Raw genomic sequence first — 24,433 nt, 5'->3', positions numbered from 1 at the left:
CGGTCGAATAAATTTTTCGCTAGTTATCGCTAACCCATCGGACTTATGCAAATAAGCGTAATTCCTGACTCGGACTAAAAATTAAACAATAAAAATATATTTTCATGACTTCACGTATACCTTCATTTTACATTTGACATATATCGAAAATTCCATTTCGTACAAACTTTGACATTCTTTTCTTGCAAAAATTGTTCTCCTCCGCCTTGTCTCTCATTTCTTATTCATGTGCCTCCGAATTTTAGCGTATGTAGATACGTCTATACTAAAAATACATAAATAATTTCCTAATTCAATTATAGTACACACAAAACTTTCATCCATGTTAGACTGCGTGCCTCTAAATTAAAATTTGATGCCCACCACGACGACTATACATACGTTCCAATCCTTCCAGCAGCACAGTAATTGTCAGTAAGGACAAATAAGGTACATGCCAAACTACACTAGAAAGTGGAATGATTCGTCTTTGAAGAAATGTCTGAAACGGAAGGAGGTCGGAAACAAGAAGGGTTCTCTGTCAGTGAAGGACCTCGAGGCAGTGATGGTAATTGTATTGTGATCGTACACATTACGTATGTATGTACACCGCAAGGCCTGGCCTACACATCTTTGTCGTCGGCGACTTCAAGATACGCGAGGAGGAGGCTTCCGTACCAAGAATATTATTCGTGGTCAAAGAACAGCTTCATTATTTTGACTTTGTTTCCAACAAGTAAGACGACCAACAAAAAGTACTTTCCTCCTTTTAGTTGCGGGATTGCGTGTGTGTGCATAAAAGTTAAATGGAGCACTTACTTTCATCGGTGGACATGAAATGCGAGCTATACGTATCTACGAACATAGATCGCAAGGAGAAATTTGTTAGGGTTGGAATAAAATGCATCCATCTCCGGTGAAAGTTTTAACACTTTGCAGCCAGCCAGCCACTGCCACTTGTTTACAACATTTAGATACATACATTCGTACGGATGTGTGGTATATGTAATCAACTTTTATAATAAAACTATCTTTTACTCCAAATTAAACTTATTTGTTTCGAAGGTTCAATACTCAACACGAGTCTTTCATTATACTTTTTATATAGTGAATGTCATCCAATAAAAGGACTGTGTAACATTCAATTTCACATAACTTTCACCACTAAAAGCCCATCAAATTTGGACGGTTTGTGTATTTTATGATTGTAAATAGCTCAGCAAATAATACTTTTATACAGCGTAAGCATAAAAATAGGATCAGAGATACCTAGGATTCCCAATCTAATGAATAATATGTAAAGTTACCTTCAACCTTTCACCTTTACTTGGCTGACATTGAATTACGAGGTATAATAGACGACAGAAAAATTATGCGTAATTGTGCTCCTTCCTGGTCCATGTGACAGAGAAAAATTTCATATTCTATTTCAATACAGGGTGTGCCGATATAGGGTAAAAGTTTTCCAATACTAGAAATCCTTTGCCATCTTTTAACTTTTGAATACATTTATATGATAATCTGTCACAATAACCCGACAGGATGGTTGAAAAACGAAGTGTGAATAACATGATTACTGTCACTTTTATGCACCTGTTACCATTTCGTTACCATTTTGTAGTAGATATACTACTTTTTGCGTGGTACAAGTTTTCCTCGTTCCTTTCTAGTTAAGATTTCATGAGAAAGTTGGGAGTGAAAGTTGGTTACTTGTAGATTCGATATGGAGTTTACTTTCTATGAAATATTTAGATTAGATACTCGTGTTGGACCTTGAACTTAAGTATTTGTTGCATCTTTGTATGGTGGAAAGTACAGATAAATAAGATATAAAACTAAATTTCTCGCACACACAAGTAGTCACAAGTTTGCAAAATTGGGAAAACACTTTATTTAAGAACGTGTAAAGTATAAAATAAAATACATCAGACTTTTTTACGATTATGAGGATAATACAACTTATCCAAATGAAATAAAGTACGCCGTTTGATTATCAATAAATCAATGTGAACAAATGAGGAAGAACTAATGGACATTGTGGTATAAATATTTAATTAGTAGCGATATTTTGTAGAGTAATCCTTGGGAGATACGACAAGACCTCGACCTTTTCTTGCACCACGATAAACAGTTTCCAAAATATCGATCATTTCTTGCTTATCTTCCAACGCCCAGTTAATCTTGTTGTTGTTTCCTGTCCCTAAATCGATCATAATGTGCTTGTTTCGAAAGAAGAACATGCACGTGCATGGATCGTACAATTCGTACCTGTAAATAAATTAGTACATCAATTTAACTAGTACTTACACGGTGTAAGTTACACCTATTAATTATGTTATACTCATTTATCCTTACATTTTATTGAAATCTGAAACTTGCGAAATATCAACAAGATAAACGACAGCAAAGTTCTTGACCTTTTCCGCAATCCCGTACAATACTTCATCCATTTTCATGCAAGTTGGGTCCCAATCGTGTCCAAAACGGATGACCTAGATTATTTAACAACACTAAATTAATTAATTTCCTTTTAAACGTTTAAAATTAAGATTTAAAATTAATTAATTTGAAAACTAACCACAACTCTGTCTTCTTCACTCAGAATGGCTTGATCTACTTGCCACCCATTGTGTAAATGTGGGAGCATGTACGACATGGTTAAATTTTATTTCAAAATTAGGATACAATTAATTTTAACTTGGATTAATTATTTATTTTGAGGTGAGTTGAACGCGAGTGGTGAAAGTAGAAATGGCTTGGCGGTGTCTCACGATTGAAGAAACGTTGCGCGAAACCTTCCCGAATCTTCGTTCATAAAGAAAACGTGGAGAGATTTTCATTCATCATTCAATTTCAAAGTTGAAAATTTTACAAATTAAATTGAATAGTCAAGTTTGAAATTTTCAGAAATATTCAAAACTACATTTTCTCAAGTTCTGAAAAAGATCTCGTGTGGTTATCGACAACAACCAGTGTTGGCTGTAGTATTACAAGCGGTAAGTAGCACCTTGTATGATTTAATTAATGTGAAACGATTGAATATCATTTTATGTTTTGTCTTTTCTTTTTTTACAGTTTCAGGTTTTCTATAATCTTTATTGACGGACTGAATACCGTTCAGGATGCCATTAAAAGATCCGGGTGAGTATGTCATCTCGTAAATGTTTGAAATAGTCACAATTTAAAGCTAATTAGATTTAACTTTGATTAACAGAAGCCTTCGATGGCATGTTAATGGCCATGGCTCAACAGCACGAGGAGGGTGTTCAAGAGGTAATCCATTCATGAATAATTGAAACTTGATGACGTCTGAATATTCGTGCAATATCTGAATTTCATATATTTTACAGCTTTTGGACACCATATTCAGTTTCTTGGCAAGGAAGACCGACTTTTATACCGGAGCGTCTAGGGCAACTGCTCGAAAGGTTAGGGCACAATCAACAGCATGGTGGATGGCATTACTAATCTGTTTTGCATAAAATCTGTGAATTATTTTCTGTTTCCAGCTCATTTTGGAGAAATTCGAAAAGTACGAGTCCAAGGCTAAAGAAGCAGAAATGAAAAAGAAAAAGGAGTTTGATGAAATCGATCGGAAACGTAAGGAACGAGCAGAAAAAGAACGTCGAGAGCAGGAAGCTCCACCCGTTGACCTTAGCGAATCCTCGGTACAGGAACTCACGGAGGAAGAGGCGGAAAGACTCCAAAAGGAGATCGATAACAAGAAGAAACCGGAGCAATCGTCGTCACCTGAGCCTTCTGGTGCGTCTTCTTCTGCTGGGGGCAGTGGGGACGCTCCTGCAGTCACTAAAGTAGAGGAAAACGGTTCAAAACCTGCAGATGACGAAGATGAAGATGAAAATGGTAGTAAATTCGAATTTGTGTTCATATCTAGAGCGTTAGCTTAATTTAACATTAATAATTTGTTGGTACAGATAAAGGAAAACTGAAACCAAATTCTGGAAACGGGTGCGACTTGCCGGATTATCGCTGGACACAAACACTATCTGAAATCGAGGTACGCAAACTTAACAATGCTAATAATAATATGATTACTACACATACATGGGAGATTTCAGTGTGCGATTTCGTTTATTGATGACAAACGTGTGTCTCGCACTATTAAAGAAGTACACGTTGTTGGCGAGACATTCAGTCATTAATTAAAATATAAATACAATTCCTAAAGTTATCTTAAAACGGTGATAAATAGGACGTGGATAGATATACAATAATAATAATAAGAGCTAGTACATGGCCTTTTTGCCTTTGCAATTTGCGTGATATACTCCGTCCGTCATCCAATCATTACATGGTTTTTGTTGAATGGCTGTAAACCCAAGTGATTTGATTTCATACAACAGTTCTTCTCTTCTAACTGTCCATCATGGTGTCCATCATTCCTCGTTCTGTAATTCAAATCGGAAAAACTTTAATAGAATCACCATTTAATTTATTTAATGCACTTTTACAATAGCGTCGCACACTTACTCTTCATCAAAAACAGAGTAATTAACAGTCCAATCGTAACCATCAAGGAGAAAGTTGACACGACCAAGGAGATCTTGTGACTAGAGAGAAAACAATTAAATTTAAATTTTACTTCCGTCAAAACCAATTGTAAATTCAATTTTCAAAAATATCAACATTATTTAGATTGCATACCTTGAACAAAATTTTACCATCGTGTTTTTCTTAACCGTCGTGTTATATTGACCATTCAAGGTGAATCCTCCTACAGGAAAAAAAGTATAAAAACGGATTTAATTCTATTTTTAATATTGGCAATTATTGGTTTTATTAAGTAGTGGTAACTCTTTTTATTTCTTGTGGTGTCTCACACGATGTGAATAACCTTCTCGACCATATCTATTATTGAATTACTTTTATGAGCGAAATTATGCGTAAAATTTAATGGTAATGCCATTTAATAAGGTTGAGTTGATTGTTAACGAAAAATAACTTTATTCTTGAGATGAAGTTCAAGTTTTCATCGTTCGCAATAAAGATTGTGTGATGGTAGGTACTTACATATCTCACCAAGCTACATATTAGTAGTGTTGTTGTTTTGCATATTTTTTTCTTGGCAGAAACTATGCCATAATGAATCCAAGTTCCAAGGAAAGATGTCAATTTCAAGTGTAATATTGCCATTAAAAAAATATGCGTGCAGGCCATAACTCGTATAATCTGCAGTATTATTATTATTAAATTTATTGGGATATTGAATACTCATTATTTCACGAGAATTATTATGATGAGGTGTGAAGAACGAAATGAAATATTGCCCCGTGGACGTAGAACGATGATGATGACTACGTTTGACGATAGAATCTATCGAAATCATGAGGTCGCCTTGAATTTTCATTCTTGTAATAATTTTGGCAAAAGAATAAAAAAAAGATATTTTCAAGAATAGAATGCAATTTGGACTCAGATTCAGAAGTTGGTTGGTTGGATGAATAATATGCATTGTTCACAATCGGGCGTGAAGGTTTCAAAATTTTATTTTCAAATTAGCAAATCGATTCCCTGATAATAATGCTCTTCTCTCATTTTAACAAAGGCTTGTGGGATAATTCTGGGTCTATTATAACATTCCATAATATTCTCAGCGGTGGTAATTTGTCATGTCAGCCTAGTGAATGCATTGTACGAATTATTATCCACTGTTACTTATATTAAGGCACAAAATGATAAAGGACATTCTCGAGGATGTGAACAAATTCCATATTCCAAGGGGACATTTTGCATTTTTTGGTGTGATTATTGTGTGTGCATGTATGCATGCTTGATGATAAAGCGTGTCGTGGCGTTTGGTTATTATGCTTTAGTTGGTTGATGGATGATGATAATGTTGACGGACGACGTTGATTTTTGCATTAAAATTCATAAATTGGAAAAAAAACTATTGTCTAATTTGAGTGAGATTGTGTTATTTAAGAATTTGTCTTACCAACAGAGTGGAACGAGTGGTCGCGTTGTAGAGGATGTTGAAATTTGTTAAAGTTCCAAAATCCAGGATCCCCCTTCATCCTACCCCCCAGATCGACATTATTGTCCAAATGACTTAAAGGAACGACTCCGCTACAATTTGGACAGTACGGATTTGTCGGTGGGGGTGTTTCAGAAGGTGGTCTTAAATGCTGCAAAGAAAGATATCGTTCATGAAAATCTCAATTTAATATTCGTTTAATGGTGCATACAAGTGATATCACCATCCTAATTAAGCTTATATTTATGCATAAGTATTTAGTTGTTGACACGATATATTAATTCTGCTTCAAGTGTGATATCATACATAAGTAGGCAATGAACTTGTTTCAATTTAAGGTCATAATTAGGTTGGGCTATGGAAATGAAGAATCGCAAATTCCCAACGCGCTTATTCAACAAAATGAGAATTTTTGTGCATGGCTTGAGAGTAAAATTTCTAGATAGCGTTTCTGTTCAATATATTAACCGACTAAAGGCAAGAAAGTAATAATATGCAAAGTCAGTGCATGGGAATATTTAGCAGTTTAATTACGTAATACAGTTAATACAATCTAGCAGGGACTTTGTCTACTACTTGCAGAATGTTGAATCAAATGAGTCTTTAAATTAATAGAAACTTGCTCAAAAAATTTGATAATTTCTCAGCCAATTACTTTTACACCCCAGGTAGTCGTGGGTAGACTACCCGAGAGAATCTGCGTACGTGAGTCAGTCACTTTCATATCATGACATTAAATCTGCAGAGAAATAATGAGGAAGGAAAAGTATTTAGTTCATTTTACCTGGTGATTGTATACCGTGGAATTTGTAGTCAACTGGTTGTTGTTGTAAATGCCTTGTCCATTATCCGCATTGTTACTAATCCTAGGATTCACAATGTCATGGCCATTAGGTTTACAAGGTCCAGAAGACCCTGCCCCAGATCCAGAAGTTGTTGAGGTGGTGGTAGAACTGTCAAATCCAGTTAGATACGTAGTTTCGGAAAACCTTTCCGACGGTGATCGAGCAGCCTTATTACCGGATTCCCCAATAAGTCCCAGACTACTACCTGTCGTCATTTCCGTATGAATCGTAAGGATCGTAGAGTCTGTCCCACTGTTGCTGGAGATAGTCGAGCCCAAGGTGTCCATCATCGGGTGGTGGGTCATGGTCAAGTTGGAATTCCCCTTCCCTCTCAAACCATTATTCTTTGAATTATTTGTAAATGTATTGTCAGCCTTTGAGTTCGTATTATTCGTATGGATTATGTTGATTCCTTCTTTGGGGACGAAATTATTGATACCCATACTCATGTTGAGATGCATCTGTCCTCCTCGAGGAGGACCACCCTTATTGCCATCATGATGATACTGATTCAAAACCATGGTGTCTGCTTCGTGGTGATTCTGACTACTTGAACCACTACTGCTGTTATTACTGCTTCTGGTATAATAACCTGTGGATGGTCTCGTGTGATCCGTGTGATACACTTCATCCGTGTCTACTTCATCTACTTCGGGAATCGCACCTCCAGGATAATGACTATTTCCGTTAAGGTGGGGATGTTGATACGTGTAATGGTTTCCCCATAAACGCTGATTGTACATACATTCAGGATCTCGGCACCACAACTCGACGCGTGGGAGGGTCCAGTTCTTGGAAGTTTGTAAGAGTAACGGGTTTTCTAGGAATGTTGCAGGAGCAGGAGTTTGATGAGACGTGTTTGATGCACGTGCCGATTTTTCTCCTTTTTTGTTGTTAGATTTTGGATTTAGCGTTGAAGCTTTTGATGGTTTTGACGATTTTTTGGCGTTTGTACCGGTGTTGGCAGTGGTGGTCCTTTCCTTCTCAACCTCTAAATGTTCCGTCCAGATTGACGATTGTCGTTTTTCTTTGGATGTTTTACGTCCTGGTCGACTCTTGCCGAGAGTTAGGGTCAAACTTTCGATGTCGTGGTAATGGTTCGGACTGCTTGCGCCAGACTGAAATTGAACAAACAATTGGACAGAGTAAATAACAAAATCGAGCAAAAATAACAGTAATTTATAACTCAAGTAACAAAAACGAACTTCCTTTCTTCACTTCCGAGATCAGAATGCAAAAAAATCTCATCTCATAATTTGTTATGCAATCGCACTAATTTGTATCATGAGTTGAGATTGAGTTTATCAGTAGATCGCTAACAGAAGAGTCATATAACCTAATTTTTATATTCTTGTTAAGCATTATTATTATGTGTATTCTATGATTTTGATTAGCGAAAGGAACGGCCTGGCCACTCAGGCTTTATTTGGTTTAGCTCAAGTATGAGTATGCATGATGATTGTGTTGGTTTTAACTAAGAATCATGAATTTAGGCTTTAATTGGTTGTTTCCGGCACACATTTCTTCACTCCTTGTTTGCTGACAGTAAAGTTAACGCATATCATTCTCCAAGTAAGTACTTAATAAAATGGATTGACGTCTTTTTTAATGTGAATGTGAATTCGAAAGGGAAAGGTATCGAACTTTGTTGTTAAAAAAAGATGCAAAAATCAGTCGTGCTCCAATTGATTGATGCCGAGTGATCCATTTAGTTTTCTTTGAAAAATTAGGCATTTAAGTTTGTTATGATGTTGCGCATGGCTGGGATTAAGAATTTCTTGAATGTGGATAATCATCAAGTCGTGTTGAACAGACATGTCACATTTCAGGAGCTTTGTTAACACTAATAGGAGCAGCAGGATAAGAGTACCTACTGCTGTTACCAGTTAGTAATATGTCTAATATGTACATGTACAATTGCCAAATCTCTTGACGAGACCCGTCATTTATTACAATTCAAAAATTGACAATGTTGATTCACATGTATGTGAATTAATTCGTCAAATACAGTGTTGACAAGGGCAGCATCCCGTTATTAGTTATTGATTGATGATGATAAATGGCTGTCTACCCGTCAATACGTACAAATACAAATATGAAGATAGTGACGATAGAAAGATGTGCTTCACATAATTAACCCATCACTTATCTTTGATAATTGTTAAGACAAGAGTCAATTGAACTTGACAACTTCATTAATAATTTAATGTGGCTCGTGCCCAACAGATTATTTGTGTATTTGCATTCAGCCAGAGTGCACATACCTTTGCCCACTTCATCCCATTGTCAATAAGAAGATTGCCCAGAAAATTATAAAACGAGTCAAGTACTACTCATTCATTTTGTTGGATTTTGCACTGTACAAGGGAATCCTGGGCGAAGTTACCTCTCTCAAATTAGCAGCATGACATGAGTATTTGTCCTTAAGACCACAAATTGAGTTGACTTGTTATTGACGTCACAGAAATGTTTAAGATTTTACTATTACATTGCCTCCTCAACATTTGTATTGTTGAGGTTGATCGATTCCTCAACAATGGAAAGGTGGCATATTTATTGGCGCATAAAAATATACCAGTCTGTACAAATCCCTGCATAATGACACCTCTATTCAAGCGTAAAGAGGAGGAAGTGCACAATTTACTTTATTTCGTAAAAAAAAAGACAGAAATAGAAATATTATTCTCGGCGGCGATAATCAATTATCTATTTTGGTACTTGGTTGGTGTTACATACTTTGTCTGCCTAACGATCATCCCATTATGAATGATGATTATTATTAGCAGACCATGAAAGACTGACACACTGGTCGCTTTGTCAACTTGTCAATAATTCATGAGGAAAGGTTACTTCCTTTTATGTATTTTTGGAACCGTTCTTATTCTATCTTTAGAGAGAGGTTAATTTAATTTTGGTCGAGTTTCAACAAAAATTTTACAAGAGATGCACGTAGAATAAATAATTAACTATACACGTGTGTTTGTTTAGCCCTTATAAATAAATATATTTACAGCGATTTAAATTCATGGTGAATTCATGTCTCGCAGTGTTTTTGTTACTCGAATGGAATTCGCACGAGCATGAAATGTTGGAACAAACGTCGGACTCACTCAATTATCGGAAATAGCTACTTTTCTGATCAAAGTCTTACTTATTTTGGCAATCAGACCAAATAAAAGTTGCCCTTGCCTTTTATGTATCACGATGAATTTGAAACTGCACTAGTTTCTTCTTTCTTCGCATTAGAATCACTGATTTGTAATTGTTTTTCTTAATTCAAGGTGTTTAACGTGTAACCCAGTAGTAAATAGTTTTAAGAATAGTGTGAGCTTTTGTCCTGTCGATGAAGTTTGTTAATTGAGTTCAATAATGTTCAATGCTAAAATTACTGTCATGATTTCTTTCTTTTTTTTCGCTGAGGCCAGTAAAGGAGCAGAGAATTCAAAGAGATGTGGATTTAAGAGCATGCAAATTTCTGGTCGTGAGCAATTGTGTCATTTGTCAACTTGAGCCTCTATAAGACAAAGTACATATAATTTAATCAGGGCTAATTGCAAAATAAAGCTTGGCACGTTTGCTTACTCACGTAAATACAACGGGCTGTCTGAATTATTCAAAGTCGACGAATTTTAAGTGAACCATGCGAAAATGGATATACACGAAAATTTCAAAACATTTGCAGATTACTACAAGTCCATCGTTCAAATTTTTCTTAAATTAAAAAAAAATACGCCCGACTCATATTTTTTTAAAATAACCCCCAATATTTTTATAGTTTACAATAAAACGAAGTACATATTGACAGCCTATGTGTTGAGCTGACTGATTGACTGCGAATTATTATTTGTCTGCCTGCAATGACAAAGAACAAGTTTTGTTCATAGTCATCAAAAAACATGGTACGTATAGTTTTGCTGCATGTTCACATTATTATATCCACCTTGATTTGAAGGAAATTGAATAAATACATTTAAAATAGGTATTAGTTTGCCGTTGTAATATATTGGAAAGAAGTTGTTTTGTTTGCTGCTTATACTTTTCATTAGCTCGATATTGTACTGGTAGGTGCTTGATTTGTTTAAGTAAATAAATCCATACACATTGCATAATAGAATTGAATTAAAGGCTATTGACTGGTTGTGATGTGAATATTTATTATTTATCAGTTGACTGATTGACTCCACTGTGCAATGTAGTTGAGGACTGTGATGTCTTTGATTTTGGACAAAAGAAGAAAGAAATCTTTATATTGTTAATGACATTTATTTCAAAATATGGCAATGAATTTGAATTCAATGGGACGCGACGTCGCCGTCGACATTAAATTGCATTTCATGGGTGTTCGTTCATACAGCCGAATAATATAATAGAAACTCATTTAGCGCATATAAATATTTAGGAAGTTAAAAAATATGCAAGGCAAAAAAAAACGATCCGATTTTTAAAGTTTCACATACGATACCTTTGTTCAGATCCAAATTGCGCTTCGTACAGACAATCAGCTTTTTCTCAGTCTTGATTCCACTACTTAAATTTTCAACAACAATGTTTCACAATAAAACAGCCACGTTGTTTAATGCATGAGACTTTTATGCTTTATTATTTTTTAACATTTGCGAACGAGAACTGCAACAAAATTCACTTTCGTACTTTAGCAAATGTCAGCAAATTATTGAACATTGTAATAAATATTGTCTCATGCAGTACGCTGATTGTCGTAACGTAACGTAACGCAACGCAACGCTTCAGACCACGCGACCACACTGACTGAGACGGCGTTGTTGTATGTATGTGGATTAAATCATGAGGTGCAATAAGATTACTCTAGCAGAGAGCTTGTACAGCATTATGCACTTGTTTTCTGCACACATGCACCTCTCTCATAACATTCAATAACTTACTATGTACAGCTTTTGCAGTACAATGACACACTTGACACAAGTCTTGGCACTTTATTAATTTTATACCTTGCAAGACATAGTATTACTATGTATGAAGTATCAATTATCCTAACTTTGTATTAAACATTTGGTTACATCCAGCCCATGCAAACAGGCAAAATGTAATAATTTTTGAACGTTCCCTTTAGATACAATATTTAATACGGCACACTACGATATCGCCAAAAGTAAGTATTTATGTATTTATGTAGGAGGAGGTGTGATGATCGCACGTAATGTGGTGGCTAATTATATAACAAGCATACTTTTGAAACATAGTTGTGCATATCTGTACGTACGTATATTAAACTTAAGCTTGGTTAAGTAACAATAACGGAGATTTATTTATTTATCTAAGATCTAAATATCTACTCAAATCACCGTTAGATTTTGTTTGACCGAGCCCATTGTATTCTCTTTGATGAGTTTGACTGGACCAGAGTCTTGGGCTTAACGAAAGTGGGATTAATGATTAGGATTACGGATTGATTTTAAAAAATTCGGGATTGAGGATTGAGATTAGGGATTAAATTAACTCGGGATTAAAATTAATTCGGGATTAAATCTCTCAAGTCATTCAATGGGATTAGGGATTAGGATTAATTTAGTCCGATTTTAATCCCGGAATGGGATTAAAGTCGTGTTTATCGTCGATCACATTTATATCTAGTTAATGTTTCTGATGTCTTAATTAAATTGTTTTATAAGTCTTAACAGTGCGATTGAATTTGAATAACCTAATGACCATATAAATAATGACCTAAAGTGTGAGTTGTCGCTTAAGTGACTTAAGTCCAGTCTCCATTTGATTAACATTCAAGTGTGAATGAGTGGGCATTACCACTGGCCACTCTAGGTTATTATTATACGGCCACAAGAATATGAAGTGTACAGATGAGTGACATAAAATAAGTTTACTTAGTCATCAGTGAACTAAAATCAACTTTAACAGATGAAGTCTTATCAAATGTTTTTAAATACATGAACTATTTGTTTAATAATATCGAATTTTTGTTTGTGAAATACAACGATGGAATTTCGATAGTTATGGCCCATAACTTATGGGAAACATATTTTTAATTGAAACAAAAGGAGAACTGGCAAAGTCTCTGAGAATTTTCAGCAGGTGGAGCTGATTTAATCCCATTTTAATCCCAAACTTGGATTAAGATTAATCAATGCGCTCCGGGATTAGGATTAGAGATTAATTATTTTTTCAAAACTTTTTGGGATTGAGGATTAGGGATTAAAAGTCAAAACTTGCGGATTGAGGATTGGGATTAAGGATTAATTAATCCCCAATCCCAATCTCAATCCTCAATCCGTAATCCCGGATTAACCAGACTCTGGACTGGACAAGGTGCGCGCACTTGTCATTCATGTTACTTCATCATTTTGCTCTCATTAAGCCCAAATTACGAAATAAATGTTATTATCTAGCATTTATTTATGACTGTTGTAATAGAGCAGAGTAGCAAATTAATCATTTAGTTGGGCTACTACTTACTACTCGGACTGAATTTAAACTGTCTCGCTAAATAATTGTCTAGATATGTAAGCGCGTTTTATCTTTACGTGCAATTATTCTTAAATAGTTTGTAATCTATATGTCCGAACAGTAACAGGACAGGAGTATGTAAATGTACATGCATACATACATTCATGGGAGGCACTTTTCTCGAAATTTTTGAATGAAATAAATATTTGGATGTGATGTAACACACCTTGTAACAATCAAAGGGCTCAATCTCACATACTTTTAGGTACACAGTTATCAATCAAACTAGTTTGGCGTGATATGTGAGTGAATCAATTCGAGAAAGCTATAGGCTAGAACAGTTTACGATATCAAAACACATAACGTTACACCGATCACAGGGTTGACTTGATTAATCTGATGGAATGATTGATTGTGTGGTGAGTGATATTATTGAGGGGGACTTTTTGTGTAAAGCAATCCATATAAATCTTCCTAATTGTTCTCGTAATAATAAGAGCAACGCTACCACAGCGGCGGTCTGCATCTCAGTCTTTCTTGATGCATAGGATTCAATTGATCTTGACTCTGATGAAATTGATGTTGTTTTTCTGCTCGTTTTATGGCCCAGATAATGAGATTTGATTTTGAACTAGCCATTTGGGATGGAATAGAGTAGTTAAAAATAGCCAATTTTCTCAAAGTCCCCTCTTCCCTTCGACCGTTTATTTTAATCATCACTCTTTAATACGTATGCATTAGTGACAAGTGGTTAACATTCCCAACTTCTTATACGCAATAGTAGTGAATTAATAAACAAGAAACCTTGCCATGTAAATACGTAAGTATTTAAGTATGTAGCTCCCTTTTGAAAGGAAACTTTAAAAAAATCGAAATTGAATGTCTGTCTACGTGGAATGTATAATTGGTGTTTTTATGCACGTCCCTCCTTGCCAACGCTTCTTTGGAATGGCACGTTATTAGGTATGTTTATTATAGAAATGGGAAAGTAAATGGGATAACGCCGTAAAATAGCAAGACTAATAATAGTAAGGCTTGAATACCTATCATCACTATTGTACCACGCTGCCTATTATTATCGCATGTGTGATAGTGGCATTCGTCGATCGTCGTCCCTTGATTTTTTGATTGTTGTTGATTTCATTCAATTTTATGGGAATGTGAATAATGTGCTGTTCTTTCTTTCTGCTTGCACTTCATTTCATTTATATAGCATCCCCTTGAATTCATTCGACTGAATTTCCAATTCAAGATTTTATGGAATATTTATTTGCTCATTCTATATAAGTTTGAAGGATATGTACTTGATTATCCCTGTGTGCACGCAAATGAATACGTACGTTTCTTTGATATGTTATATCTTTTGATTTGTTATTGGAGTAAAAATGGCATCTTTTCAAGTACTTGGATAGAGATACATATTATTTATTTATTACGTGTTGTTGTTGATAGTCTACCACTTCAGACAGACGTACGGCAGACAAATAATAACGCAGAGTTAATAAAGTGGATTGTCTTGATGATGGCATAAAATACAAGAATTGATTACATGCTTCCGCACAAAAAATAGTATAAAATTCTACCTGAATATAGGAAAATCCGTCCGAATCCGAAGTTACCACTGGTGGCAAAGGTCTTGACGGCATTTTAAAAAACTTGAATTGGCACTAACTGAACAATATAATCCCTTCGAGATAAAATCCTATTTGTTGTCTTTCTTCTTCTTCGTCTTCTTCTTGGTTCGTGATCAAATCACTCTTGACACGAATTTCTGGAGGTTTTAATGTATTTACTTCATTGTACTGTGGGATAATGCAGCTCTGTGCGTTGTACTACATTGACATTTTGACTTGTGTTGTTGTACATATTTTTCGTGTCCGTCTATTTACGGCTGTTGAATAATTGGTAAGGTAAGCGAGTAGTTCACGAGTTTTGAGGATAACTTAATTTGAATTTTAACTTCTTGAAAAGTCGATTGTGACACAGGTGAGTGTGTGTAGTGGGCACGTTTCAACTTATGCAGATTCTCAGAATCTTAATGCATCCAAATTAGTGATGCAAGTAAGTAAACTGCACATACACACATTAGACACAGACAATACCGCTTAGGTTATTACTATTGGGTGGTAAATTTTCATAATAAATCTCGAGTTTTGAGTCGTGAAGAATGACGAAAATTATCTATGTGGTGGTGTTATACATGTCTTTCTTTATGATAAATTAGGAGAGAAATGTAAGGATGATGCGACCACGACGAAATGACTGTCTCACTTTATACATTCAATCAATGTATTTATGTCTGTCACGTCATCGTGTCGTGGTGGAAAATCCGTCCATCCTGGGTTGTTACTACCTTATTAGTTTAAAAAACACAATACATGACCATCTCGTCTAGCCATGGCTTAATTTAGAATTCCTGAGAATAAGTTCAGGACACTGGGCGTGATCGGGATTCCGGGAATCCCAGCCTTTTTTTTAATTGTAAACTTTTTTTAGAGTTGAACTTTGTCACATTTTTGTCACCTTTTAAACATATTTAGAAATCGGTTAAGCATTTACTTTATACCTGCACAACTACAACATGTTTAATCTTTGGTTTTTAGTTGTTAGAAATATTCCTCTGAATGAATGTGTACCTGAACTCTTCTTACGAGAGACTGAAGGGTCTCGTTATGAAAATTAGAATATTTGTGCCTTGAATTGAGGTTTGAAACCGTTCCGACCCCTTTGAGACGAAGTGCAACTTCCATCGTCTCATCGTAAGTAAACCGTAAACCATTTGAGATCAAAGGTTGCATTTCCTTTGTTGTTGATTAGTTGGGATGTAGTTGTACATAGTTGGTCTGTGTATTGACATAATTTCATCTTTTCTAACTGTAAGTTTGTATTTGTAAAAGGGAAATGATGTGAAATGAAACAGTTCAGTGGTTTAGGTTAAGGTTAGAGGGCAATAAGTGAGATGTACTTTGCAAATGATTGGCAGAATATTGTGCTATTTTTCTTAAAAATTGTACATAATCAACTCAACTATGATAAGATTGGGTTTAATTAGGAATTAACCTGAAAAACATACAAAACTTATTAACAAAGTTGAGCTGTAGTAAACAATTTTATCCCAGTTTTACCAGACTTTTTTTTACAACACACACGTTTGTTTGTATTGTTAAATGTCAAATCATTTAAGACAATGATCGATAGTGACCTGTCTGCCACATGTTCTACTTTTATTCTATTTTTATTATCAATCAACCGGCATTCTCCCCACACCCAAGAAGTCCATACAATCAGTGGCGTGGTGTTGAAATTGAATAATTAGCGAATCTTCATTCTTTTATTCAAACAATAATAAAAGCACTCATGAAGGGCGCTGGGAACATATTGTTGTGTCATTCATGATGATGGAGCGGTGCGGCCAGTAAAGAAACTTGAAGTATCTACTACTGGCCGGCTAGCCAATAATTAAATTAGCGTTGTAACTTACGCAACAAACCACATGTTACGAAAGGGTCCTGTCACTGCGCGATATGCTTAATCAGTCAGAGGGGAATGAATCTTCACTGCAGCTACAAAAAAGGCGTTTCAAAGGTGCGAGTAAAATAATTATTGTTGATATAGGTCGAGTTGCGTGAGCTTGACCCAGACCAATATTTGGGAATTTTTTTACCTGAGGAATTTTACAAGTGCAAGTCCAAACGTGGAGTAATTATTATTGTAATGAAATGAAATTGATGGACAAGAATTTGAGGGAAAAAATGCACATTATGATCATTCGTGATACGTAAAGTAAACAGAATTAAAAGGTGGATGGGCTATCATTATCGTCATCATCATCCCTTGTGAAACTATTTTTTATGTAAAAGATGTAGGTTTTAGGGGAAGACTTGCCCAAATATGCAGTGTCATGAATGAATCATCTTTCATTGTTACGTCACTCCTCCTCAGTCGCCGGCCATCCCCAACTAATAATTTAAGTGCTGGGCAGTAGGACTGGCCAGGAGACAATTAGAAGGTAGTTAGGCAATATTGTCACCCACATGGTTAAGCTAAATTATGCAGATGCCATTATGTACTCTGATTTCTACCTGAAATTAGATGATCTCACACTAATCGAGTTAGCTCACCTCTTAATAATCTGCAAACAATGGGAGGTATTGTACTGATCATAAGAAACACGTACATACAAAAGTCATAACTTCCTAGAAGGGCATACATACCCATTCTGATTTTGGTGACTGTGAAAAATTAATCGATTCTTTTGCCAATGTACATTTATTGTTTTTGTCCTAATTCGAAATTTAAATGGTACACAATATCCATCGCGTACCCCAAAAATGACATCACATCACAACTGCAATCGAATCAAATTACGAAATAAAACATATTTAACATGTGTACCCAAATTAAACAAGAATTATCAACGGCATGCCGGTGACAAAAATCTAGTTAGTTCTGGATGTAACAACAATAAAGTGGTTGGTTGGTAGTGGAAAGATAAATAGATTTGTAAATTGGTAATGAATTTGTTTTTTGTTCTACGCATTTGTAGGTGTTTCTTTCCATTACGCATGTTGCTCAATTAAATCAATTACGTACAGAGTACAAAGGTATCATTAGATAAAGTATAAATGTAATTTACAGCTTTAATCTAATCACAAGATGGATCTATACATATGTATTTCTCGTCCATACATCCGTCTCACCAACGTTACAACGTTACGCATTTGTTGATATTGCAGGGGGTCAAGGCCGTGACTAACTTCTGTTGAAACTCCTGCCTGACTATGATGAATAATAGTGGACCAATAATTTACAACTTTTATGCATATATTTCAACATGCTGAATCTCATAAAGACGAGCCCTTTATCGTATACTGGTTGCCGTCTCGGACTTGCGTTTGCCTTCACCTTCAGCATTTTCAATTACGAAAAGAATCACGTATACAAAAGGTAGAAGGGTACTTTCTGTGAAAAAGGGTATGCATATACTTTCGCTGAGCTTCCTGCGTCATAGGATTTGTAAATTATCCGGTGTGTTCTAGTCTGAGCAAGTTTTCTTCCCACTAAAAGGTTCCATTCTTCCTGCAATTTTAGGGCAAGGTGGTCAATTGGACGCCCTTAACATTGGTCGATTAATTCCAAATTCCAAAACAAAAATGCGGGGTATTGACAGTTAAAAAAAATCATGCTGAATTTAATATTGTTAGGAAATCAAGGAATTTCGACACGTTCGCTAAATAATTTACGACAGGTAGTTCAACTACCCCAAGACATCATTATTACGATGATAGGACTAATAAACCAATAGCCCATTAAACCTTAATTGTTATATCACGTGTAAATTCATATAAAAAATTGTTTGTTGGCGTATTTCTTATTTATGAAACGATGCGAAAACAGATTTCTTCAGTTGAACTAAATGACAAAATTTCATAGCATGTTTAACACTAAGGAGCTGCACAATTTAAAGTTTAAAGTGGATTACAGCAGCAACGACTGGATTTGGATAGAGTGTTTTATGCACATTGGGATGTCAGCAGTTATAAGAGAATTAAGTTTGGCGAATGTCGAAATTTAAATTATTATGCTCTTATGCATAGGTAATAATCGCCTAAGGGATTGAGGTAAATTGTGGATTTGTCCGACTCTGTAATGTAATGGGACATGTAACACTGGTGGCATTGAACCATAACGCTTACTTATGTATTTATATAACTGCAAATAAGCACGGGTCGTTTCAACTATTCAGCCGTAGCAGCAGTGTATGTACCCTTAAATCAAGCGTGCTAAGAATATTTTCAACTCAGAATGTATCGACATGCATAAATAAGTATGTACATTTACTCTTCCATTAGCTCCATTATCTGCTGTATAAGAAACGTCCAATGTTGCGAATGACGTATTTCTCATTGTTAGTGTTGACCGCGACCGAGATGAAATAGGTGGCTTCGACATTTATCTTCGCTCGGAGTCAATTTGATTTAGCTATTGGCGCAAAGGTGTAAATTATTGCTCAATTCTTCTTCTTCGTCTTCACCTCCTCCTCTCTTCTGTATAAGTAAATCTTTTGCATTCATTCACTACGAAAAATCCTCCCTCTCCTCGTCTCCTGTCTCACAGCCAATTTGACCAAGACGACAATGTAACAGTAACAAAAACATAATCATTCAAGTGACTTATCCCATTCAAAGTTGGCAAATAAATGGCAAGGTTGACTACGATTTTACTTTCGTCTTAAACATCATCCCTTTGCCAAATTTATAGCTTTATTGTCATACTGACATTCTTCACTAAATCTTTATTAAATGATAACGATATGCATACATATCTTCTTCTTACGATAATACGGCTACACGTAGATAAGTATATGACGAGTATAAAATTGTGGTCGTCGGTCGTTTAGTAGTCATCTTCATCTTCACCCTATTGACTTTGGCTTCTTGCGAGTATGCATAGGCCACAGTGCATGCATTTACTTCTTCTTATATCATAAATTCATGTGTGATGCAACTTTTGCACCGTTTAGAATAAAAGATGACGTTGAACCATGCAAATATATAAACGCATGGTAATTATGACAATGGTAATGATTTTCGCATAATGTTGATTAATGAAGGTGCATAATGCATATAATTGTTTGCACAATAAAACACGATGGTTCAAATTTTATGCAGACAAGGCAGACGCGCTACTTCAATGTCCTTTTATCGTATTTGGATAATAAATCATTGTTCTTATCGTCTGCTAATTTGAGGGAATGTAATGTTTCTTCTAGTTGTTCTTGGTATCGCATTACTTGTTTGGCAAGGGACTGGACACGTACCTAGTAGGTTTGTAATAAGATGATAAGAAGCCTTTCATCTCTGGCGCCTGGACTTAACAAATCCTTCGACATCCATCATCGACACTTTTCTAATAACTTTATCAAATGTTTGAGAGCCTGTTAATTTTTCAAGTGAAAAATTCCGAAGGATAATCAATGCAAATTAGTGAGTAATAATGATGAGGTGGGTAGAGGGACACCAAAATACGCGTAATAATGTGACGTAATAATACTAAATGTTTTGCGATTGGAAACGTTGAAAACCAAATTCTTCTTCTGATAAATAAATAAAACTACCTGTCATCAAAAATCTTCTGACTTGATTTCCTCACTAGTACTTTTCCAATCATGTTTTACGACACTTTTGTCTTCTTATGCGTGGAGTTGTCAGATTATTGTCCATCATCAGTCATTCGGTCATCGTGCAAGCTCACCTTGACATTTTTCTCTGCATCCGTCTTTCTTTGCTTAAGGAATTATATACATGCATAAACTTTGTTACATAAATAGCTGAGAAGTTACATTTAATAGTTGAAAAAGCGTTTTGGCGTGGCTAATGAGATGAGTTCCAATGCAAATACACATTCCGAGTGGAATATATTAGTTCCTAGTGTTGCACAATAATTTATACCTTGCTATTTTAGGTCTTGGGTTATTTTACGTTTGTGGGTTTAGAAAGTATGTATAAGGTTTTATTTAAGCTCTTTTATTTATTTGAAAGATGATTGACAGAAAAAATATTAGACGGAAGCACAAGTTTATGGTCAAGTATTAGTAATTTTGACATGGGTTTTATCGTTGGCCTTCCGGTCATTTTTTATTAAAACAAATACTCCATTTTTGTACAGATTAAATTAAGCACCGTGAAATTAGCCTTCAATCTAATAAAGCTCAAATGGCAAGTGTTATGTAGCTATTATTGTGTCAGTTATGTAGCATGGTTTTTGCTATTTCTTTTAGAGTTATGTCAGTTTTTTGCCTGAGCAAGGGCTTATAGAATGGTCATATCCATTTGTCTGTAACACGCAAAATAGAAACTATTTTTAATCTACGTTGATTAATCCTAAGTGTAATTAGTGATTAAATATGCATTTCAACGAATATAGGAAGATAGCTGATAGGCATATGTAAATAGTTGACCGGTTGGAGTTATTGAAGTAATTAAGAAAAACATGCAGAAAATGAAATGGTTAAGCCTCCAGGTTTTTAAAATTTGTAATAGACAGGAGCCTAACTTGATTTACATGATTGCATTAGTAGAGGCTCATCAGTTGACACGTGGTTTAATAAAAATGCAAAAATTACAGAAATAACTGGCTCGGGCTATGTCAAGTCTTCACTGTAAATAGGTTTTGCAAGTTCGAATGGTGGGCGAAGAATTACTTGTGAGGATGAAAAACAAATAAGGCCTCCACTGTAATGCGTTTCCTCCAAATATTTACCTCTATTCTGACACTTGCACTTTCTTAAGACTTAATAATACGTACACTCTGTAATTTAAAATCATAAGTTTACTGATTTTATTTTCAAGTAATTATTGTTGTTTTCATTGCATATTAGCGTTGAATTTCTTGCCACCGGCCAAAAAAATTGGGTAGTTTTAATAGACAACTTACAAACCATAAACACAAACATGACGTTTGAAATCTTTCTCAATTTCAATACGTGAACAAAGTCACGTACATTGATCCATACATGAATTATGCTTTACATTTATAAATTTCTTATTTCAGTTGCGAATCCCCTTGAAGATCAACTTGAAATCTGGAGATGTTAAAATTGAATTTAAGAAACGACACTTGACCGTCGGACTGAAGAACCAACCTCCAATAATTGATGCAGAGACGTTTAATGAAATCAAGGTTGAAGAGTCCACCTGGGTTTTAGAAGATCGCAAAGTAATTTTCATAACTCTGGAGAAAGTGAACAAGATGGAATGGTGGAATCGCCTCGTGATGACAGATCCAGAACTTAACACTCGCAAAGTTAATCCCGAGCCTTCAAAATTGTCTGATCTGGATGGAGAGACACGTTCCATGGTGGAGAAAATGATGTATGATCAAAGGCGAAAGGAAATGGGGTTGCCTACTTCGGAAGAGGAGAAAAAGCAGGAAATGTTGAAAAAATTCATGGGAGCTCACCCAGAAATGGATTTTTCCAAGTGCAAGTTTAGCTAAATGTGTATAATGAAACCCTCCCACGATTCCCTTCACGTACTTATTTTTGTCTCGATTTCAAACTTTTCTACAGTCTCACTTTTGTTTTTGTCCGCTTTGTATTTTGGTACGTACATGTATTCACTCACATATTTAGTAGTTCCACCTCCTTCTTAAAATTAATTTTGGTATCCATTGTCTATTCAATTAGTCAAATTAATGCAAAAAAAATCTTTCATAATTTAAGTAATTATAAATTGTAATAAAAACAAGTGTTGTCTTGTAACACGAACTAAATATTCCTTCTAAAATTTATTTCTGTCCCTGAGAATCATTTGTTCTTGGACTAGCGACTTCATTAAACTATGTTCCATAACACCAATTTCAACTTCCATATCACCAAGTTCTTTCTTTATCCCGTTCAGAGTCTTTCGCGTTGTAACGACGGGAGCTGTGATTTTTTAAAAGGAACATGAAACTTTGGTATTGTATTGTGATTAGAATTTATTAGAACTAACCTCCATCCGCCATGATTAAACCTCTGTCGTCAAGCTCGCGTCGAGTTTGATCTAATTCTTCATTTAAATGGGCTAGCCCTTTGTTCTTTTCGGATATTTTTATGCTTAGATCTCTATGAACGTCCTTCATTTTTGAGAGCTTTTCCTACAGACAAGTTTTGATTAAAGTTACCCATGTTTTTGACGTATCATAAAATTGCATACTTGTGATTGATGAAGCTCATCCAGCAACCCTGTAAACTGATTGTTTAGGAAGGTTTCACGACTTAAAACTTTTTCCGACATGGACTGAGCCTCAGAAACGAGTCTTTTCAAAGGACCATCAATCTGGTTCACAGTGTCGCTAATTCCTGTAATATGGGTTTTCATTTGTTCTTGTCGCCACCTCCAATCTTGACCATCTGCAAATATTTGTATTTATTTATAAACTGCAGGAAAAGTTGTGTTCAGCTATTTTGATTTACCTGTTTTCACTGTAATTTTGAGCTGTGGGAGGACTCTTTCCAACTCTAATCGCCACGCTTCAACATCCACGTCAGACTTAAGCATTTTTTGTTGCTCGTCCTATTTAAAGTTGAAGTATTTTATTTTATCACGGTTTGTGTATGAATTATGTAGAAATTACCGTTTGCCCAATATCTGCATTACTGGAATGTTGCACCCATCCTCCAGCGTCATCATCCTCATCACTGCTATAAATTTGTTCCATCTCCTCTTCAATCTTATCCAAGTTTACTTCTTGTTCTTCCATGATGACTACTTCGTCCTCTCCATCGCTCAAGTCATCTTTATTGATTCTTTAGAAGAAATGAAGAACATAATTTAAATGCATGCACTTGGAAATGTTATCCGAGTTCATTTTAGCAAGCGTACTCACTCATCCCACTCGATGCGGTTTTCTTTCATTGCTGCAACTGCTAAAAAGGATAATGCAGAGATGACTTCCGGCCCATAACCAGCCTTTACTTTACTTGGACCATAGTCTATTTTTCCACCCTATTAAAGTAGATGTAAATTGTAAATTTAGGATATTAATTTTAAAACTTAAATGTGAATCCTAATTAAATGCATGTACCATTTGACGAATATGCTCCAGAATCCTGGAAATGACCATATTTGGATCGTCTGTTTCTTGAGGCATGTTGATAACCCTGTTGCTCTTTTTAATAAGCCACGAAGCAATCGTTACAAAATTGTAGTACTGCTCGCCAGGATTCATCGGGGTTATAAAGTAGAGACTGTGGATGGGGCGAATTTTGGAAATGGACATCTTGACGCATTCCTCGTGGTACTTTAAAACAATCAGCTTCTCGTACAAGTCTTGCATCAATTCGAATGGTCGGTACAGAAGGCCTGAAGAAATTTTAAATTATTGAACATTTAAAGTCTAGGTATGTGAAATGCGGAGAACAATTTCCCTTAATTGATCTTTATATGGCTCACCAGGTGCTTCAAAGTCATCCATTACTTTTCGAAAGTTAACTGATTGATGGAAATATGTTTGGTGGATTTGTTAAAATTTCAGATTCCAGTTTATTTTAAGACGAGAGGAACCCAAACTCCAAACCCACGCATGCACAGCGACGGCTAAGTTTCCAGGTTAGTTATGTGTATATCATCGGTTGCATGGAAACCTGGATACAAACTTTCTCTTCGAACGAGTAAAAGCGGGTGACTGCATC

At 35.5% G+C, this 24,433-nt stretch overlaps 4 protein-coding genes across 4 annotated transcripts; 1 reads left to right on the top strand and 3 right to left on the bottom strand.

Annotated features, from left to right (window-relative positions):
* Nucleotides 1-1,846: 1,846 nt before the first annotated feature.
* Nucleotides 1,847-2,635, bottom strand: LOC110853978 (thioredoxin-like protein 4A). The gene is made up of 3 exons (XM_022102356.1): nucleotides 2,558-2,635; nucleotides 2,335-2,471; nucleotides 1,847-2,247 (listed from the first exon to the last, which is right to left on the bottom strand). The coding sequence occupies exons 1-3, from the start codon at nucleotides 2,633-2,635 to the stop codon at nucleotides 2,034-2,036; spliced, it is 429 nt and encodes a 142-aa protein (XP_021958048.1). The 3' UTR covers nucleotides 1,847-2,033.
* Nucleotides 2,636-2,781: 146 nt separating this feature from the next.
* On the top strand, nucleotides 2,782-22,525 carry LOC110854353 (nuclear migration protein nudC). Its single transcript, XM_022102784.2, has 7 exons — nucleotides 2,782-2,975; nucleotides 3,055-3,120; nucleotides 3,194-3,252; nucleotides 3,330-3,407; nucleotides 3,489-3,843; nucleotides 3,915-3,997; nucleotides 21,811-22,525. The coding sequence occupies exons 2-7, from the start codon at nucleotides 3,102-3,104 to the stop codon at nucleotides 22,252-22,254; spliced, it is 1,038 nt and encodes a 345-aa protein (XP_021958476.1). The 5' UTR covers nucleotides 2,782-2,975; nucleotides 3,055-3,101; the 3' UTR covers nucleotides 22,255-22,525.
* On the bottom strand, nucleotides 4,049-15,528 carry LOC110854352 (GATA zinc finger domain-containing protein 14). Its single transcript, XM_022102783.2, has 6 exons — nucleotides 14,841-15,528; nucleotides 6,759-7,937; nucleotides 5,936-6,125; nucleotides 4,645-4,714; nucleotides 4,471-4,550; nucleotides 4,049-4,388 (listed from the first exon to the last, which is right to left on the bottom strand). The coding sequence occupies exons 1-6, from the start codon at nucleotides 14,901-14,903 to the stop codon at nucleotides 4,354-4,356; spliced, it is 1,617 nt and encodes a 538-aa protein (XP_021958475.1). The 5' UTR covers nucleotides 14,904-15,528; the 3' UTR covers nucleotides 4,049-4,353.
* LOC110854107 (intraflagellar transport protein 57 homolog) lies at nucleotides 22,298-24,391 on the bottom strand. The gene is made up of 8 exons (XM_022102505.2): nucleotides 24,195-24,391; nucleotides 23,827-24,104; nucleotides 23,629-23,747; nucleotides 23,377-23,548; nucleotides 23,216-23,315; nucleotides 22,956-23,152; nucleotides 22,752-22,896; nucleotides 22,298-22,684 (listed from the first exon to the last, which is right to left on the bottom strand). The coding sequence occupies exons 1-8, from the start codon at nucleotides 24,214-24,216 to the stop codon at nucleotides 22,539-22,541; spliced, it is 1,179 nt and encodes a 392-aa protein (XP_021958197.1). The 5' UTR covers nucleotides 24,217-24,391; the 3' UTR covers nucleotides 22,298-22,538.
* Nucleotides 24,392-24,433: the final 42 nt, after the last annotated feature.

The sequence above is a fragment of the Folsomia candida genome, unplaced genomic scaffold (assembly GCF_002217175.1).
Source record: "Folsomia candida strain VU population unplaced genomic scaffold, ASM221717v1 Fcan01_Sc009, whole genome shotgun sequence".
In the NCBI taxonomy this organism is placed as follows: Eukaryota; Metazoa; Arthropoda; class Collembola; order Entomobryomorpha; family Isotomidae; genus Folsomia; species Folsomia candida.
The sequence above is the reverse complement of the archived record's forward strand: the minus strand, read 5'-3'. Positions and strand labels throughout refer to the sequence as shown.